General features: G+C 33.2%; 1 protein-coding gene across 2 annotated transcripts in view; it reads left to right on the top strand.

The window, feature by feature from the left end:
* Positions 1-2,247: 2,247 nt before the first annotated feature.
* LOC127721822 (cytoplasmic aconitate hydratase-like) overlaps positions 2,248-21,841 on the top strand; it is a 46,824-nt gene continuing 27,230 nt past the window's right edge. Inside the window, exons 1-6 of one of the 2 annotated variants that reach the window (XM_052228628.1) lie at positions 2,248-2,289; positions 6,950-7,042; positions 11,014-11,182; positions 16,456-16,593; positions 18,166-18,273; positions 19,523-19,592. In XM_052228628.1, coding sequence (XP_052084588.1) covers positions 2,274-2,289; positions 6,950-7,042; positions 11,014-11,182; positions 16,456-16,593; positions 18,166-18,273; positions 19,523-19,592 — 594 coding nt within the window. In that variant the 5' untranslated portion in view covers positions 2,248-2,273. The remainder of the gene's footprint in view (positions 2,290-6,949; positions 7,043-11,013; positions 11,183-16,455; positions 16,594-18,165; positions 18,274-19,522; positions 19,593-21,841) is intronic. The other variant, XM_052228629.1, reaches the window with a different exon arrangement.

Consider the following 21,841-nt stretch of genomic DNA (forward strand, 5'->3'; position numbering starts at 1 on the left):
GAAAAGTAAACGCATAACAATACGCACATTAAAATTCAGTTCAAGAGAAGATGTATTCATTATTTTGACAGTCTATGAAACAGTTCTATTAAAGGCCAAAACGTAGAACTTGACCACTTTCTTTAAAATTATTGATGTAAATTAGTTCATTGTAAGGAGGTGGGACACTATTTCATAATGAAAGATTGTCCGGGACAGTATTTCATTATGAAATAGTGTCTGCAGACAATATTTTACATGACCTTTTGTCCGACAGCTATGCCCGGAGTTATTTGTATAATGAAATACTGTCCAGTACAAGATTTCATTATGAAATAGTGTCCCTGTCCATCTTGTCACCTCCTTCTGGGCAATAGTTCTCTATAAAATACTGCAGGTGACAACATTTCACTGTGAAATTCTGTCCATGAAAATATTTCTTAATCCAATCATGTCTCCCCTGAGAAATCATCTGCCATGAAATTGTGGGCGTTTCTGGAATTTTTAAAATATTTTTCAGGAAAAGTATGTGTATAACCATAAATTGCTGCACTAATTAATTATGCAGGTTTGTTTGTTATAATCAAACAAATAAAACAATTCAATGATATCAGTAATATATTAAATGTTTATAACCTCCCTTTCAGAAGACAAAATTTCATGACAATCCATCAATGAAATATTGTCTCAATATATACAATATATAACATTGGATAACCTCCCTTTAACAATAAAATTTCATACTATTCATCTTTGAAATATTGTCTGTATTTGGACAGAAATACCAGCTTTTGGCTTGTCCTTAATTCTAGTTAAAGGACGGTAAGCATTTTTGGTGACCGATCCTTCTTCTCTAGATTTGTAACCTCCTGTGATAAATTGTGCAGCTCTACCCTTTCTACAATGTAGTTGGTTGATGTTATTTGTGGTATATGAGTCTCATACTTTTGTCCCATATTCCATTGTGGATCTTACCAGAGACATATAATACAAATATGTCTCTGATCTTACTAATGAGATGTAGGTGGTTTTCTTGTAGTCTTTTGGGCAGAATTGTAGGTTGCGTCTGAGAAAGCCGAGTGTCAAATTTGCATTCTTGGCTACATTTGAGATGTGTGTTGTCCATTTTAAGTCTTCAGATACTTGTAGCCCTAGGTATGGATTGTGTTGAACCTGTTGGAGTATATGTCCATCTAGGTTGTAGAATTTCTGGTTTTCGTTCTTAATGCCCAGAATGTTGCAATGCTTTGTGTTAATTTAAAGTGCATTCCTAGTCTTTGTCCCATTTTCTAGGTTAACCAGATCTTGTTGCAGTGGTGTGTGATCTCGTTGTGTTTTTATGTTTCTGTATAGCAGACAATCATCAGCAAAAAGTCTAACGGTTGATTTGACTGCATCTGGCAGGTCGTTGATATGACAGAGGAAGAGAGGGGGTCCGAGTACTGTTCCATGTGAAACTCCTAAGTCGACTGCCGGATTCCTCTCCATCAATGGCAACTAGGGTAAGATCCATTTCCAGCCATTTATTTAGTGCATGGTCCTCTCATACCATATTCATCTAGTTTGTGTAATAATTTATTGTGTGTCACCTCAAATGCTTTCGAAAATTCCAGGATAGCGACATCAACTTGGTTACCAGCACCATGTGAATTCGTGATCAGTCGAAAACTAAGAGGCTATTGCAATTTTTTATTGGGTTCGTTGAGCTAAGGGAGCTACAATTTGATTTTTATGGGGAGGAAGGGGGGCTAGGATGAAATTTGAAAAAAAGGCAGAACAGGAGTTTTGAGTAAAAAAAAAGGCAGGATGAGCAACTTGGCAAAAAAAAGGCAGGATGACAATTTATGTAAAAAAGTCAGGATAAACTAATAAAAAAAGGCAAGACCGAATGGAGTGAAAAATAAAATCGCAGGACAGATCGAGATTCCAACTAAAAAAATATGCAGGATAACATTTTTCATCCTAGCCCCCCCCCCCCCCCCCCCCCCCCCATAAAAATCAAATGGTAGCTCCCTAACAGTTGATGTCAATCGAATCTATCGATGCCTATTTTTAGTGAGTCAACTGGTATTAATATCCACTGTCAATCAATCAATCAATCAATCAATCAATCAATCAACCAATTAATTATTTGATTTATAAAACTAAATTACGCTCTAATCATTATTTGATTAATCTTCGTTCTTTTCCCTCTCGGACAATAAAATCGTCCATTCCCAAAATAGAATTTGTTGAAAAGAAATCTTACGTTTATCCATCTGACATTGTCACACGTGACGAAAGCAAAAGTGAAAATGGCGACTACAACAGGTTTAAAAATTTGCTAATTTTCTGCCATTCTGTATTAAGAGAAAACTAAAATATTCCCTATTATTCGACCGTAGTTCATCTTATCCACATTAAGACTTACACGTATTTTTATATATATTCATATCACCTGTCAACACCTATTTCCATAGATCCTGTTATAACAATCGCAAGGTCATAAAATAGGTCGTCTTTAAAATTTATAAGATTGGAGATGTCGACTTAAATAATAGCATAAAATATAATCAGTTAATTGTTTTGATATTATTTGATTCGAGTCTCTCAATCCAATTCATTACCTATAGATGTCACATCAACACTGTAGAAATAATACATGTTGCTACAGTGTCTGCTTTTCTTGTGTAGCGATGCTTCTATAATAGCATAAAACATAATCAGTTAATTGTTTTGATATAATTTGAATCGAGTCTCTCAATCCAATTCATTACCTATAAATGTCACATCAACACTGTAGAAATAATACAGTGCTACAGTGTCTGCTTTTCTTGTGTAGCGATGCTTCTATAATAGCATAAAACATAATCAGTTAATTGTTTTGATATTATTTGATTCAAGTCTCTCAATCCAATTCATGACCTATAGATGTCACACAGTGTTTTCCGTAGGCTATTCAAGCATTGCGGTACCGCTACGCATAAATTTCGACCGCCATGCTTTCATCATTGCCGCAATGCATCCCGCTATGTGTGAAAATAATAACTGTGTAAAATATTTATTATCGATATTTTGAAAGTGAAGTGACAAGTGACAACACTCCACAGGTGTTTTAAACTCATCCGACTCATAATTGGATGCATCACGTCGCGCGTGCCGGGATTTTATAACCTTCTTGATTAGTTGCATGGTTGTATACATTTACACATCGAGACTTCGGTTACATAATAGAAGTTGCCAGTTAGCTGATAAATAAATAGTAAGATTAATCTCCAATGCATATCTTTCTGTGCCAAATAAAAAGTTTTAACATTTTCCCAGTATAAATTTCACCAAAAAACGGGAGTTTGACATCGTTATTTTACTGTGATCTTTAAAAAGTAGAAATTTAAAATTTAGTATAGTCTCTGATATCATAAAATAAAACTAACGTAATTTCACCGAGAATGAACAAAACCTTTTTTTTAAATAAAGTTTCGCAGTTTTTTCATCAGCTATATCAATGTATATTTACATCGATGAACTATTTTTTGATTGGTCACAACAATCAGTTATTTTTAGATTAGTCGCGGTTGATTGATTATATCAAAGAATACACATCACCGCAACCGTGCCGAGAAAAAGACGTGTCTTATGAAATGATGGAAAAACTTTCAAAACATACGAAGTTATTTACGGAAATATTGTTTTTAATATAATTAACTAGTGTTGTTCTATCTTTAATTCAATGGGTCACATAGCGGATTCATTTGCCGTTTTTTACACAAGTGGGGCTAAATAATTTTTCTTTCACTTCGGCAAGATAGGATTTTTACAATTATGAAGCGTTATAAATAAATCGGACAGGAATGTATTTAAAAATTGTCATGAAATAAAATGTCAGTTAGCTTCCAAACAGGTAATTGCCAAATATGTCATCTGTATGTTAGGTATTCTTCATTGACGACTTCTGTAATTAAGGGACGACATCAAAAGATCAATGTAGGATAAAAATACTTCAATCAAATAGTTTGGGGGTGGGGGTTAAAATTGCTGCAAGTTTTGTTTATCCAAAATCGACTTTACATATATCCATATTGGTCAATCAATTAATCAATTTTTCCCAAAGTAAGTTAAGGGGGGGGGGGGGTCAGTGAAAAAACTATGTGAATTAAGTTTTTTTTATCCTACAATGAACTTTTGATGTCGTCCCTAACGCAAATAAACTTTTTTATTATTGTTCCCTGTAAAATCTCTGTGAAGCAATGAAGACATTCAAAGTTTCATTTAACAACTTGCTGTTACTGCTGAAACCATTCTATCAGCAAATTGAGGACACTGTTAGTGAAAGAATGTAAAGACATGACATTTAGGCAGACAATGAACATAGTTGCCAGTCTTAGAACTTTGTATCCATGTCTGTCTAAGTATGCAGCAATTGGTCTTGTTTTGCCAGTTTCAGCAGCTGATTGTGAAAGGTGTTTTTCATGTTTAAACAGAGTTAAAACACCTTTGAGAAACAGACTATGCCAAAAAGTGCTGAATTGCTTAATGCATATATCAATTGAAGGACCAAAGGAGGAAGATTTTGATTTTGAAAAATGTGTGGTGAACTTTGGAAAGTTGAAACGGAGAAAGATATCAACAAAATAATGTGTACATGACATTAATTTGTAAATAACTAGTGCAGACTGGATTATTTTTATTATTGTTTATAAGGTCTTTCATTAATTCCTCTCATCTGTAATAAATACTTTAAAGTTCCATGACTTACCTATAATAAAACAATTAGATTGGTATATGGCTTTAAACATTTAAATTATGTAGTGTTCCTAATTCTGAAAAAGAATCATCGCGCGCCGTGTTGCAAATCCACCATGGACCCACCATGCATGAAAAATTTTCTAGGGAAGACACTGTCACATCAACACTGTAGAAATAATACATGTTGCTATAGTGTCTGCTTTTCTTGTGTAGCGATGCTTCTCTTTACCTACATGTACATGTAATAGATAAATATATAATATATGAGGCAGGCGTTACCTGTGAAAGGGGACAAAGTCCGTATACATTAGTTTTTTTTTAATTCAAGCATATATTAACTTCAGAATCTGTTAAAAAAGAAACAGATATACAGAAATGTTTCCGACGTTGGTCCTGTTGTTGGGGAATTTTGTTGTGACGTCATTTTCAATGTAAACAAAAAGCGCTATTATCTAGTAACGTATCAAAGAATGAATAAATGAAATTATTATTGTGCTTCTTCCCATATTTTACTAGACTGATAAATATATATTTTACTCTTAAGTCTCGTGACAAATGAGACCAGAAGAAAGAAAAAGATTTCTGCACAGATGTGGGAAACTAAAAAAAGTCTGGAAAAAAAAGTTAACGATTTTGAGTTCAGTAGTAGATTGTTTTCTTTTTTTTTTATTGATTTTTCTACCGTAATTGGGGACTTCATCCCCATATAAGTAATCTCCATTAGCTTAAATGTATACAGTGGCTTACTGTGCCAGGGGTTGCAGGATAAAATCCTGGTAGGTGCATTTGTAATTTTAGAGGTCAAATCATGCTCTCCCTTAAAAACCCACACTCAGAGAAATGATACATAACCAGGGTAAGTGATATAAATTTCATCATTATAGCATATATATTGAGGTGGGGAAGTGTATTGGTGCTTCCCCATACCTAGTAAATACATATATAACCACCATCCATTCAGTACTCCATTAGCTCAGTTGGTAGAGCTGACGCTTACTGGATTAAAAGGTAAAACCGTACGTCTGGACTTACCATAAATGAAGCTCCATAAGGGGGAGGCCCCAGCATTCCCCCTAAATCCGCATCTGAATGATGTAAATAATTTAGTCATCAATTCTTCATTTAGGGAGGGGGTATTCAAAGGTGAAAGTGATGTTCTAGATGAAAATACAACAAAATGTCAATAAACATAGTGCCATTGCGGTTGTTTTCAATATTTTAGTACATGTACTACAAACACAGTAGCAGATGGTAAATATATATATTTATATTTAGTAAAAACAAAATCTTCTTGTCTGCAAGATTGTAAATTCGTAACTTCCGGGTCCATTTCCTGTCAGAAAAACATTGAAAATATCCGATTGTGCATGGTTTTGAACAAAATGACCTGAACATTCTTATCCGATTTGCCGATATATTCTTATATCCGATATTCGATTAGACGATAAAATTAACATTAAACATATAGGGAAGGGTTTGGTGTTTTGAAATAATATTACAATAGCCGATATATTCGTTTAGCCGATATCCGATTAGGTGGAGTCTACTGTACTACAAACACAGTAGCAGATGGTAAATATATATATTGGTGACCCTATGATTTTATTTATATGAATTAAATAGAAAATTACATGGTAATTACAACATATCAAGTTTTATATGTTTTAGGAAAATCTATGTATTTGATGATTTTAGGACAATTTTAAGAATGTTTTTTACTTTGCCTGCTTTCTATTCAAATGTGACAAATGTCCGTCTATTTTGATAGAATCCATTTCAGAAAATAAAAGAGATAAAGGCATTATTTTGTTTGTTAGTTCATACTGCAGTTGTATGCAAAATCTAATTAAAATCTTTGATAAGTTTATGTTCAAGTGCAATATGCAAGTGATATGGTCCATTTACTGTCACTTCGTTTACCTAAAATTGAATAGAAGAAGACATCCTCATTATTTACACATCACATATACTGTAAAACAACTAATTTTTGAGAGAGATTTATTTTCGTAACTTTCCAGATTAGAAAAATATCGCAAATAAAAAGTGTCCAGAATATATACATGTATCAATTGGATCTTTCCCTGTATAAATACACCATGACAATATTAGAAAATCGCAAAGAACAAATCACTGTGAAGTCGGTTAGACAGGGCTAAACGGGAAAGTAACCTGGAAAAATAAGTTTGGTTTCCTGTATACATGGTATACATGTATATATATCAATATCTTTTGATTTTATCTTCAGAAAATCCCTTCCAGCATTTGGTGCAAACAGCTAACATTGGAGGCAAAGACTACAGATTCTTCAATGTATCAGCATTAAATGATCCTAGATATAGTGAGTACAATTCAATGTTACATCAATATTACATGAAAACCCTTCAACATTTTATTTATGTTATTGTCGGTTCAGAATTGAAAATAGAGAGTTCAGTGTTGCACCAAAGCCTCCGTTTTATGTTAGTCCTACAAGATATTGTGAGTACAAAATTATTTCATTCATTTCAAGAGTAATCTGACATGATTGTAATTTTTTAAGATACATGTAGTTGAAATACATGAAATACATTGTAGTTAAATTAAAATTCTCAATGAAATAGTTGAGGTATTGTAACATGAATGGTAATTTTTCCTTTGATCTTCGAGTGAGTTAACTTCGGTTATTTATAGAGGAGTGCGTTAACTGAATGATTTTTTAGTTATTGCACTCTCCAGTCCCGCCGTGTGTCGCTTGTCATAGGAAAAGCAAAGAATGGGAGGAGCTTAGACCAGTGCTCTAACTTCCATCTCAAAAGTTATTATTTCACTATCTGTCTCCTTGGCCTTATAAACTATGAAATCAACGATCATAAAATGTCCTAATAAATGTAAACAAAATGCATACACAACAATTAATATAACAAAAACAAATAGAGAAATGGGGGGGGGGGGGGGGGGGAGGAGGGGGGGGAGTGAGGGGGCTTACCCTAACACTAGCCAAACTTGTAAACCTAACCCTAAATTAAAAATAGTTCCCTATACATTGTTGTACTTGAAACAAATGACGCCCGGGACTAGACTTTTACACTTCGGGCAATTAAAACTTGTAACCGAATATGCCCGACGGACTAGTAACAAACAATTCTTGGCATTTCCAAAATAGTAAGTGGAAAATCCCCTCATCACTATTCTATCTTAGCCAATCAGATTCAATTACGTACGTCATCCGGGATTCCAAGAATTTGAACCGATTTTGTACATGTTTTAAAAATAGAACAACTAACTCTGGGTGGACCGGTATCATGTATTGATCGCAATTCATGTACTTTCAATATCAATTTCTCAGTACAGGGGGTATTGTACATTGCTTATGCCGAGATTTTCAATTAATGGTACTTGGGTGTATGATGTAATGATCGATATTGACCTGTCTTGTCGGACGGCTGTTAATTTGAGCTTGAAACCATGCACAAATTATTTCTAAACATTTTAGTACGGCCACCACAGGAACTTTGTCAGTTTCAAAACGAAAAACGGTAGATGAAGGGGGTAATGAGGCTGAAAATTTATCCCAAAAAATGCCAAATACGACCAGGAAAAGCGGAAAAAAAACATTTATAGTGTCATGGACAGAAAGATTCCCCATGGGCAAGGTCGACTGTTACTGATGATAAACAAGAGATGATGTTTTGTGAATATTGCCGTTATTTTCCCGATCACGCTGATAAAAAGTCTGCTTTGTATGTGGGAACAACAAATATACGAATTGAACCACTGGTTTAACATGACAATATCAATGAACATGTTTTCTGTGCCCGAAAATATTTAACAACCCATAGTACAAGGGATATCCAAAAAGATGTCTAGAGATCCTTGTTATAATTAATAAAACAAAAATTTATTTGATTTATTTTATCAAATACCGTGTATAATGCCGCATTCAAAACAAGGGACACCCACTCTAAATTTAAAAGATATACTCGGGCTAGCAGGTCAGTTTTGATGGGCTAGCAGCACTTTCAACAGGGCTAGTAAAATCCTGCTACCAATAAGTCCTGGGCTAGTGAGCAATAACAAATTTTTTTAACCCCTGTGAATGCTCGAGGAGAGCTACAAAAAGGAATAAAGTGGTCTATAAACAAAGAGGCGATATTGATAAATTGTTGGATACTTGTTTTTATCGTGACAATATAGATATTCCCAAAAAATTGTCACTGGAATTTTAATCGTTTAATTTCCTCCATTTAATGACCATTTATCGTGTCGAAATTAATGAAAAAATATATGTCACTGGATGTTTAGTAATTTTCTTCATTCTATAAAGGCCTACCTCTGTGAATTGATCATGCTTCAAATATTTGTCCCTGGATCTTACACGCATTCAACATGCAACCATTGCAATCAATTAACCGATCTTTTTCCAGTTCTTGGGAATGGAAGAATAGTATTAATTACCTTCATAATTGGTATTATAAAATGTTTCCTTCTTATCGATAAACGATAAAACTCCTTTGAAACTACACATCATTTTCGAGTTGGAGAGCAAATAAACATCGTATAAAATTTTGCATCACCCCACCCCCCATTTTTTTTGGGGGAGGAAAAACATTCTATAACACGTAAATGGCTATCGAGCCTGAATCCCACGCTACAATTCATTTAAATGTACCTGTATCTGACACAAAAATCCAACTGACATCTGCTGCATGTGTTAATTTTCCGGAAATCAGATATAGTATCATGCCACTATTTGATTGACATATTGAAAAGTACAGTAAAATTTTATTTGTCAGCATTTAACCTTTGACGTGTGTCATAGCCCATTAATGTTACAAATCATATATAGCCACGCCTTACTCATTAACGTATTTAATCCACTCAAAGCTACGCTTTTCGTGAATTAGATACGTTAATTTGTAAAAGGTGTGCTATATATATAACTTGTATGTAAAATTGAGAATGGAAATGGGGAATATGCAGTGTTCTCCATTTTTCACTAAGGTAAGGTGGATGTTTTGAAAAAATCACTTACAACCGGGTGTTTTTTATTGTTTTAACATTTCTTACCGGGTTTTTTACTGTTGGAGGGGGTCACAAAAAGAAGGATTAGTATTGTATACACATTTAATAAAATTGAACTGTTCTTCTGCTATCACTGCTAGCCATTCATTTGACAAATTAGTTTTGCGGATCTCGGATATGTCTTTTGTAGGACTCCCTCCTCCTGCATATGCATAGCTTATCGATCCAAGTTTATTTCTGTCCTGTTCCTCGCTTTAGTGCTGTATTTTTGGAACACAAAGCAGTTATATCCTCCTTCTGTGACGATTAGCCATTTAAAGTCCTGTTCATATTCATCAAATGAGGGGTAACCTCTCAATGTAATGACGATCTCTTTTATGAGGGGGTACATTTTTGAGATACAAATGAGCACATATTTATTTTATTTACAGAAAATTTTCCCAAAGTACTATACATCTATTTGGTATTATATGGTCAAAACATGTCCAAAAATTTTGTAATATTCCTGGACTTATATCTTCTTTATCATTAAAAATAATGGGACCTTCTTTTAGAAAAATTGGTCCGAGTATAATGATTTTTCCCCCTTTTAAGTTAAAAAATCTAAGTTTTTCTTTTTTCTTTTAACCTCTTGCCAGAGAGAAAGTCCCTCATTTAAGAGATATCCCTCATTTGGGGGATAGACGTATTTACACTTGTATGCAAATTTGTCCGCCATCATGTAAAATCATACAGGCTCCCGTAAACTTTTCCCAACGTGTTTATCTTCGCGATCGCTTCTGTGCCTTTTCCGTTGTTTTGATACTTTTTATTCCATTTCAACAATTTCAATACAACTATCCGTTTTAGTTGACTTATTTGGCCAAGAATTTTCCTTATCACCATCGTCATCTGCCTTTCTCTTCCCCCGATTAATAAAAGAAAACATTGAAATTTGATGATCCGCCATTTTTGTCAATGAAAACAATCAGCGAGGCGCAATTAGTATTTAAATTTTTACGGTTCGGAACCGAAAAAAATCCAGAATTTGAAAAAAAGCCGACCACCTCCTAAAATGGAAACATGGTCGGCTTTTAAAAGAAGGTGGTTGGCACACCCGGCTTAAATGCCGAATGGAAAACACTGATATGTCAAAGAGACAACAACATGAACAACCCGTCCAAAGAGCAGATAACAGCCAAAGTCTTAATATTAAAGAGAGAAGAGGTCACTGCATCAAAAGTTCTGTTCAATTGTTCAAGGTATCCTTCACATCAATTTCTGGTGGAAAGGAAACACTGATGATGATATTCAAATTTTACTTTTTAGAAAAGCTTCCGTACTCCATCAGAGTGCTATTGGAATCAGCCATCAGGAACTGTGATGATTTCCAGGTACTACAGAAAGATGTGGAACACATTCTGGACTGGGAGAAAAATCAGACCAAAAATGTTGAAATTCCATTTAAACCAGCCAGGGTCATCCTACAGGATTTCACGTAAGTAAAGGAAGAAATTTCAAATGGTTCACGAAATGCTTGACTTGAAAAAATTAAATGATTTAATTTATACTAGGCAGTAGTTACTAGTTATGTTACAATATTTTAAGTAAAAATATGGAAAAAATATTCTATTTAATAAATATCTGATATGAACTTCAAAATTTTATTCATAACATCCAGGCTATGTTAAATAAAATACCTTATTGACCTAATATAATGTTATTAAATTGATTTAGATTTATGTATGTTGTTTCAGTAATTTTTTTTAACTTTGTTTACAAAATGAGGGATAAACACTCAAATTAGAGTTAGTTTATTCCAATTATATAAATAAGAAGATGTGGTATGAGTGCCAACTATCCATCCAAGCCACAATGTGTAAAAAGCAAACAATTATTGGTCAAAGTATGGCCTTCAACACGGAGCCTTGGCTCACACCGAACAGCAAGCTATAAAGGGCCCCAAAATGACTAATGTAAAACAATTCAAACAGGAAAACCAAGTTAACCAACAGTCTAATCTATATTAAAAACGAGAAACACTTATGAACCACACCAACAAACGACAACCACTGAACAACAGGCTCCTGACTTAGGACAGGTGCATAAAAATGCAGCGGGTTTAAACGTTTTAACAGTTGCCAACCTTCACCCTAATCTGAAACAGTGGTGTAACATTACAACATAAAAAGACACACAATAAAATATCAATTGAAATGGCTTAACTCGATCAAAAAGACAATACACAAAAACAAGTAAATATCATAGATGCCAACCGTTACGATTTTCCCGTAATTGTTACGAATTTTGGACCAAAATTACGGTGTTACGACTAACAGTCTATTTGTTACGGATTCATAACCTGTCCAAAACAGTTCTCCGTTTAGAAATCATTTTTGATAACTGTGACGCTTCATTTTTATACGACCGCAAAAAAATTTTTGTGGTCGTATATTGGTATGACGTTGGCGTCGTCGTCGTCGTCGTCGTCGTCGTCGTCGTCGTCGTCCGGCGTCGTCGTCCGAATACACATTAGTTTTCGCACTCTAACTTTAGTTTAAGTGAATGGATCTCATTGAAATTTTACCATAAGGTTCAATACCACAAAAGGAAGGTGGGGATTGATTTTGGGGGTTATGGTACTAACAGTTAAGGAATTAGGGGCCAAAAGGGGCCAAAAATAAGCATTTTTGTAACTTCCAGACATAACTTGTGTGTAAGTGTACGAATCTCTCTGACATTGTACCACAAGGTTTCATATCACAAAGGGAATGCTGGGATTGATTTTGGGGGTAATTGTCTCCAAATTTTAGGAATTAGGGGCCAAAAAGGGGCAAAAAACAAGCATTTTTCTAGTTTCATGACAATAACTTGTTTGTAAGTGTATGGATCTTTATGAAATTGTACTACAAGGTTCCATATCACAAAGGGAATACTGGGATTGATTTTTGGGGTAATTTCTTCCAAATATTAGGAATAAGGGGCCAAAAAGGGGCAAAAAACAAGCATTTTTCTAGTTTCATGACAATAACTTGTTTGTAAGTGTATGGATCTTTATGAAATTGTACTACAAGGTTCCATATCACAAAGGGAAGGCTGGGATTGATTTTGGGGGTTTTCCCTCAAAATTTTAGTAATTAGGGGCCATAAAAGGGCAAAAAAACATGCATTTTTCTAGTTTCAGGACAATAACTTGTGTTCAAGTGTATGAATCTCTCTGAAATTGTACTGCAAGGTACCATACCACAAAGGGAAAGCTGGGATTGAGTTTGGGGGCGATGAATCATAAGGGGGTTCAAAAAATTGGGGGGGGGGGGGGGGATTTTTTTTTTCCTTTTTTTTCTTTAACATTTTCCATTTTAAATTGGTTATTTCTGATTTATATATAAAAGCAAATAATAATGATATGGTTTGAATAGGCATACATGTGAACCTCCCGACGGGAGTACAATAATCCTGTTTTCAGGGGTCTCCTCCCCCCTCCCGTTGAAAAAATCCCGTGTATGAAATTTTTCATGAATGAAAAATTTCTGCCCAACATAACATCTCAGGCATCTGGTGTAACTGACATTACCTGAAGTTATATTTTACCTGTAAATCAATTAACATGCATAATTATATGGCTTCACTTGTCAGCTTGGGTGTCAAACATACTGGTAAGCAACGATTTTTACCTCAGGCTAACTGCCGTTGTGTAACAAAAACTGTGTATTTATTGGGTTACTTCCCTTGATTTATCCTGTTTTAAGTTACTTTCCTTTTAATAATGAAAATTTTTAAAAGAATATAAATAAAATATAAATTGAACAAATAATCATAAAAGGATGGTTATTAAATGATTTTAAATGTCTTAGGACAAATAAAAAAATAATAATTTGAAAATTATTTGAGGATTCTATACTTCCTTTTAAGGCTTAAATTGAAATTTATATAGTAACTATGACCCTAACTTTACAGATAGAATGAATTTCTGAGTTTGCAAATAAAAACTATTTGCAAGAGAAAAAAAAAAAAAATAAAAACTATTTGCAGACAGCTAAACAAATGTTCTGGTTGCAATGATTGTTTTACAGAATATGAAGTAAAAAATTTAAAGAACATACTGGAAAAAAACAATGTTAGATTGAACATGTAGAATATAAAGATGGAGAAAGTACAAGGGTACTATAAACATAATAAATTGGTTGGAAAGTTGAAGAAAACACACTTTTAAAGACCATTTTTACAGCACACGGTTACATTTACAACAAAATTAATGTCGATTAAAAACCTCCTGATCTGAGTCCTAATCTCCTGACCAAAATTTCCCAATCTCCTGATCTGAGTTTCACAGTCCATCACATGTATGAATAGGTAAATTGAAAATTTTTAAGTTCTTAGACCACTTTCATTCTGTGTCAGAAACCTATGCTGTGTCAAATATTTAATTACAATCCAAATTCAGTGCTGTATCAAGCTTGAATGTTGTGTCCATACTTGCCCCAACTGTTCAGGGTTCGACCTCTGCGGTCGTATCAAGCTGCGCCCCAGCGGAGCATTTTATTGATAATTGTGACGCTTCATTTTTGATTTCATGTAACAGTAACATATATAATAACAATAGGGACTACCACCCCTTTCATTTATAAAGGTACCTGGGGAATAGAAATATGGTTAACACTGTCGACCAGCAGTATAACCCTCGTCAAAGAGGGGCGTCCGTTTAGTTGTGCGGGATGTATCAAGTACGCAGCCGCGTTCAGTCAGAATGAGGACATTAAATCCGATGTCTTGTGTTTAGAGAGTGCCAAGCTTTATGCACGTTTAAAACCCATGCTACAACTCTTCGAAGGGTCCTTATGTGGCCTGTGGCAAGGCTTCATTTCTGTCCCAATCCAATATACCCCCATTTTACAGTGGTTGCCCGAATTTTCCGATCTCTATTGTAAGACCTTCCTAAATTGAATTTATTGTTATTTTGTTCTCGTCCTCAAACATGCATGAAATATTTGTCACTGGACGTTAAGTAACCAAAAATCAATTGGGACTACCAGTAGAAAACGATCTCTATTTCTTGTTCAGTTCTGAATAATTAATGAACTTAAAAAGTCTTTGTTTTCAATTTTATAATGTCTGGTGGAACAATTTTAATTTCAATTTCAAAGAAAGAAACCTAGAAATCTGGACAATTCATTATACCTTTTGCATATATTATAAGAAATATTTCCATTTAGCGCGATGGTCAGTGTTCCTCATTTGCTCATCAACTTTGAATCGTAGTTCTGATAAATCAAGGACATCACTTTGTCACCGAGTGCCGCCCTAAAGGGTGACTGAGGAAAAGAAATATGGTCACTACAGGTTTTACTTCAATTGGCAGCAATACTCTTGCAATAGTGTGACGTCTGATTTGCTGTGGTGGATATACAAGTACGCAGCCACGTCCGGTCGGAATGGGGACATTAATTCATATATCTTGAAAAAAGAGAGCTACACACTGTGTACGTTTAGAACCATAGAAACAACTTTGATAGATCCTTAGGTGGCCTGTTGAAATTCTAAATTTCTGTCTCGTATCCCATATATCCTCATTTTCCAGTGGCAGTGTAAATATCTACCGACCCTCATCCCGGACGACCTCTACTAAAGGACCCATCTTTTGTATTTATTGTAAATTTGTTCTCTTCCTGTACATGCATGAAATATTTGCCACTGGACGTTAAGCAACCACTGTTCAATCAATCATCCCTGTATGCCCATTGTTTATATGATTATTATAAAATTTTACGTAAATATTAATGCCTTTTTACTGATTGCACTCAAAGGGGTTTGGCATCTTTGAAATATACACTGAACGAATAAGTTTGATCTATGACACAATATAAATAAAGAAGATGTATCAATGTCAAAAAGACAACTTTAACCTAGGACAAAATGGCTTTAAATAAAGTAACGTACACAGGTAAATTTAAATATAATAATTTTGTTGTTAGGAGTACAGAAACATTTTTTACAAAATAAATTTGTTGTTCATAGAACGAGTACAGAAGTGAAAATTTATTGTCATACTAAATAATTATCAAAGGTGGTACATATTAAATAGTAAGAGGTGATATAACACAAAATAAGTAAACATTGAATAACAGAAATGCATTACAATTGTGTCAACAATTATTATGTTTATTCCAATTAGCATTTTTCAGTCAAGGTAAAGTCTGCTGATACTTTTTAGTCAGAAAAATACTGCTCTATAACATATTTTTTAGTTAGGAAATCTTGATTGTTAATATTTTTGGGATACCAATTTTTGTGGGTAATGGGAATGAAAATTTAAAAGCTTTAACATGTATAATGTGGATTCATCATTATTCGTTGAATACCAATTTTTGTGGATTTCGTTGGTACAAGTGAACCACGAATTGAAATGTTCAACGAATTACAAATTTAATATATGCTTTGTATGCAGAGATTGGCAAAACCACGAAATCAAATATCCAAGAAAATGCAAGTTTTCCTCAATCCACAAAAACTAATACCCACGAAAATAAATGAATCCACAGTATATATATATCAATTTTTAGGTGCTTTTATTGTACGAGCAAATGATGATATCACAAATTTTTTACCCTCAAAAGACCACAAGTTTTTCCAACCATGAAATTTAAAAACCAATGAAAATAAAAGACTCCACAGCACATGTATATAATATGTTTAGTGGATATCATTCAATATTTCCAATAGGGTCAAAGTTTATTTCCAATATCAACTTCATCTTGTTAATTACATTTTCAGGGGGGTACCAGCAGTGGTAGATTTTGCTGCTATGAGAGATGCTGTCAAAAGATTAGGAGGGGATCCACAGAAAATTAACCCAGTCTGTCCAGCTGACCTAGTTATTGACCACTCTATACAGGTGGATGTGTCAAGGAGGTAAACATCTTATAAATAGGCTACGGTTATCTATGTAATATAATGCTTGATTACCTATCCCAAATGTTCTTTTCTATAACCAGTTTATCACCTATAGATACATAATTTTCCATTTCAGAATCAAGGGAATAATACATAATTTTTTTGTTCGTACCCCAAAAGGAAAAAAATGTCATGTCATTGGTTGAATTTCCATTGTTTATGAGGTTTCTAATGAAGCACTGTGATTTTGGGAACACTTTTGAAAATACCAAGAATGTATAAGATTCTGAAATAGAGAATTGAATTGAATATTTGTCTGCCGTTACGATGATAACAGTACATATTTGTAAAAATAAATTATAATTATTGACACAGTGAAAAAAAGTGTTGGTTCCAAAAAGTTCAACTGTCAGTCTGAGAAAATTCTTGTTTTTTAAGTTTTTTTCAAATTTTTGGCAATATTTTTTTTTAACTAAAATTGAATTTGGTTGCATTTTTAGCATTAAATCCCTCAGAAAACTTCAAAACTAGCATCTTCCAACTGATATCCAGTATATCATGCATTTTCCAAATTCAAAGGGTCTTAAGGTTTTATATAAATAAAAATAATGTAAATTCCTACCTGCACATTTTAACCAGGTCTTGCATGTTCTATCTCTTGATAACTTTGCTGTATAATGATTATTTTTATGTTCACTGGTGCTAGAGTAGTCATAGAATGTTTTGTCCAGTGTTTGAAATGGACAAATATATATTCCTCATTTTTGAATCTCAGTAAATAATGAGTCTCTGATTTGAAGATTGAAAAATAATATTGAAAAATAACATTTTTTCATTTGATCCAACATCAATATAATTGTACCTGAAAATTAGCTTTCAGGAATATTTCCAAACACTGAGTTATTAAGATAAAGCCCATCAGATTATTATAAAATGTCATACAGTATAATTGTTAGAAGGTGCTTATTTTCTGAATGATACTTAGATTCAGTTTGGCACATATATCCATTAACATAACAATTCAATAAAAAAAAACTTTTGGACTGGCAAATTTGTTATTATTTTAGGAAATATATCAAGAACTTTGTTACATGATGTCTCATTTAGAAGGACTTTTCAAAATGTTCAAAATGTTTTATTTGCTTAAACATGTTAAAAGTAACCTGGTGACCTCATACAATTTTTAAATATGACCTTGTGACCTAAGGGGGTACCTTACTGGAGCCCCACATAGTAACAACACAATAGGAAGACCCTCTTAGTGTCCTTACTAACTGTGATTAAGCCTCTTTTTAATTTGATACTTATATCATGATCATCTTAAAGCTTTATGTATATGCTGAATTTTCGTAAGAGAAAAAAAAACAAGACACAATAATTTGTATTATTATCATGCTTAGTTTCTGAAATAAAACTTTTTTATGATAAATATTTGAATATTGAATATTGATATACAGTATCTGAAAAATTTCTTGTATGAAATAATTATATACATGATATAGGAGAGAATAATATCAAGAAATATTTTAGATTTTATGAGAGTGAAATAGAATTAATTTTGTAAAATTTAAGATTTTTTTCTCCTTACAGTACTTTGAGATTCTCCCCAAACCCTGGAGGAGGTCAGCCCAAATGTTTGAACTGTGAAGGTCCTTGCTCTGATAAAATTTGTCCATTTCATGGCAACAAAACATCTAGGTTGGTAGCCATAGTTAAAAGGTGTTTGAGTGTTGTTTTATTTTATCAATTTTTTGACATGATATTTAATTAGAATTTGGGGAAATATCTTCATAAAAGATGAAATAGTTTGACAAATCTAAGGTTGATTGTCAGTAGTATGTGAACAGTGAGGTTAGTTGTTATATTTTTCCTCAAACATCAAGCTGAGAATGCATTCTTGCATTCTTAATGTCAGAAAGATTTGGAAAGAAGTGTAGAAAAATTCTCCTGGTAATTAGAAAAGTCTTTGCAATACGTGTATATAACTAAAGTCATTGAAAGTTACTGACAAAACTGTTCTCATGATACATAATTGTTTGAAATTTTATGACTTGGAAGTATTCCTTATTTTGAGATTTTCTAACTTCAATGAAGATGTTACCCCACAAGCATGCATATGACAAATGACATTGTATTCAGATTCATCTTTGTATATAAAGGATTTTCTCCATATGTCAGATAATGTTATTACTTTATAAATTTCATCTGATTTGGCATGACTTAAACAGATATATAATAAAGTTTGTCATATATATATATATAATGAAGAAGATTTATTGTTGTAGACTGAAATAGCGATATGGACTTCAGCAATATATATCATGTACATATATTTTTGAAATTTGAAATGATCATAAAGGAATTGTCTGCCCATGTTTATTTTATGATAAACAGAATGTCTTTAAATCGCTTTGACATGCATGTATATATCTGTTTAGGTTCTGCTTGATTGGGTAAAATTAATTCAGTAATATAAGACTTGATCAGGTAAAATTATTTCAATATAATGGAAAAATAAATATTTACTTGGAAATTATATATTTATGATACATGTGTGTCTTCAGCAGTCTAAACATGCTATTTAAAGGGAAATAATATACAGTCTTTCTGGCTCAGTTTGTTGAGCTAGTTTGTTCTTTTTACATCTTACAAGTTCAATTCCTCATGATTTGTATCACATATTTGTTGTCATTTCATTATTACTTTTTTCATGTACTTATTTTTTTTTTACCTCTACTTGCAAGAAGAAAAAATTATTAAAAGTAAAAGTTTGTCAAAAAAAATTGTCAATGAAAATCTTTTAAAACTGAAAATTGTTCAAAAGATATTATAAAACTTGATTTTATTTTGATCTACACACAGTTACTTGTTACTAAAATGTTGGTTATGTATGAAATGATGTCTTGATATAATATATATTAACTTTAATGGTGTTGCTTTATTACAGTGCTGATGCTTTAGAACAGAATCAGGAATTAGAATTTACAAGAAATAAAGAAAGATTTGTATTTTTGAAGGTGAGTAGAAATTAAAGGTCGTCCTAGAAACTATAGATATTAGTTAAGATGAAAAAAAAACCAGAAATATTCGTTTGAAGGAAAGAAAAATTAACGCTATACTGTTACAAGCAAACCCATTCATTTGATCAAGAAATATTTCCTTTCAAAAGGTCAGTTCTATTTTAGTTTTATCAAGTATGAAATAAGTAGTTGTGGGACATATGTCATGGAGACAGCAACCCAAGGACACAAATAACCACAAGCAGAGTTCTCGAAAATTGATGGTTCGAAGGTTCTGACCACCAAAATTTTGCAAAGGACCTACGCAATTTTGGTATTTTGCAATAGAAATGTGAGCCAGGGCTTACACTACTTCAAAATCACAGGGAGAAGTGACTTCTCTTTTTAAAACTGGAAGGGAGAAGTGGTGAGATTTGAAAGAGAAGTGCTCATTAGCTCACGGCGCTACAATGTTTGATTTTTACTATAATATAAAGGACCATATGTACTTTTTTTTTAAAGAGGTGTTCAATTCATACCTGAGTCATTTAAAGTAACAGTTGTTTCAGTTTATGTCTTAAATATATAGTCATTGCATTCTCAATTTTATTTATAGTTGCATAATTATATTAATCATCTTGTCAGAATCTACCAACTAAATATCTAGCACCTAAAAGAACTTTTTTATATCAAAAAGGCAAAGAAAGTATCATATATCAATCAAAATGCAATTAAAAAACTATTCTGTTTATCAACTTAATGAAATTCGCTGTTTCTCATTAAAAAGATATATAAATTTAACAAAGTTAAGTAACTTTAATCAATAAATTGAAACAATGCATTTACATGGAAATATATACATTTGGCAAGGAGATCTAACCAAAAGTCTATTAATGCGTGTGGAATGTGTAATTTTCACTTTTGGGGTCATTATTCTTTTATCAGCTGTTCAATTCAGGCGTCTGTAGTTATTATGGTAAAAATACGGATTTCGGTCATAGCTGGTCCTTTTCCGATGAAACCTGCCTCCGATCCATTGATCGTACAAATATTTCAATGGCGGTCGAAGAAAATTTACGAAAATAAACAAAGTTTGATAAGCGATTTCGGAAAGAAATATGAGGCTTTTCATGCAATCAGTGGATCAAACATTAACTAAAGGCAATTTTGATCACTTTCTAATGAAGTAAAAAACTTATTTTTGTCGAAAATCAGAATATTTTGATATACGATCTCGAGTAACAAGTACCGGAAGTTAAAGAAAATACTTCATAAAAGTTGTTTCTTTGAAATAACATACGACCAATCTGTAAAGTCAATACTTTCACATCTTTTTTTAACAATTAATCGTTTATGTCTTTGAATTTCTTCACTTTTAAATGAAAATAAGCTGTTTCATTGACTTGGTAAGAAGGGGAAATTGCCAATGACGAAAACGACTGCAAGCGACTATTGTAAACACCAGGGCGACTAGATATTGGTTTGACGGTTGGGCAAAGCGAAGTGACAGACATGAAAGCGACTTTTTCGCCCCAGTCGCCTGCTAGCGTGAGCCCTGTGAGCACCAGCAGATTTTCTTGAAGGACCACCAGGGAAAAAATTATTTCAAAAACTCTGCCAAAAGACATCTAGAGATTAACATACAGTCTCCAACAGTAGTCATGTGACTGTAAGAGCTGTTTAAAAAATATCAGAAGTTGCAACATAATTTAGTACCATTCAGTTTTTGTGGATTTCGATTTTTATAGTGTGATCATGGGATACATTTTGTGGCTATTTACTTTTTTATGCCCCACCTAGGAGCATTATGTTTTTCGGTCTGTGCATGTGTGTGTGGGTCTGTCCATCCGTCCGTCCGTCTATCCCGCTTCAGGTTAAAGTTTTTGGTCAAGGTAGTTTTTGATGAAGTTGAAGTCCAATCAACTTGAAACTTAGTACACCTGTTCCCTATGATATGATCTTTCTAATTTTAATGCCAAATTAGAGTTTTGACCCCAATTTCACGGTCCACTGAACATAGAAATTAATAATAGTGCGAGTCAGGTATCCGTGTACTATGGACACATTCTTGTTTTAAACATACTATTAATTCATTATTATTCATGGGATACCAATTCTTATGGATATTTCATGGATACAAGTAAACCATGAATTTAAATGTTCACTAAATTTAAAGTACAACATTTCTATAGGCTTGTATGCTGACTTTGGCAGAACCTAGAAATCAAGTATCCACGAAAATACTATTTTCTCCATTCTACAAAAAT

Source organism: Mytilus californianus, unplaced genomic scaffold (genome assembly GCF_021869535.1).
Source record: "Mytilus californianus isolate M0D057914Y unplaced genomic scaffold, xbMytCali1.0.p SCAF_12, whole genome shotgun sequence".
In the NCBI taxonomy this organism is placed as follows: domain Eukaryota; kingdom Metazoa; phylum Mollusca; class Bivalvia; order Mytilida; family Mytilidae; genus Mytilus; species Mytilus californianus.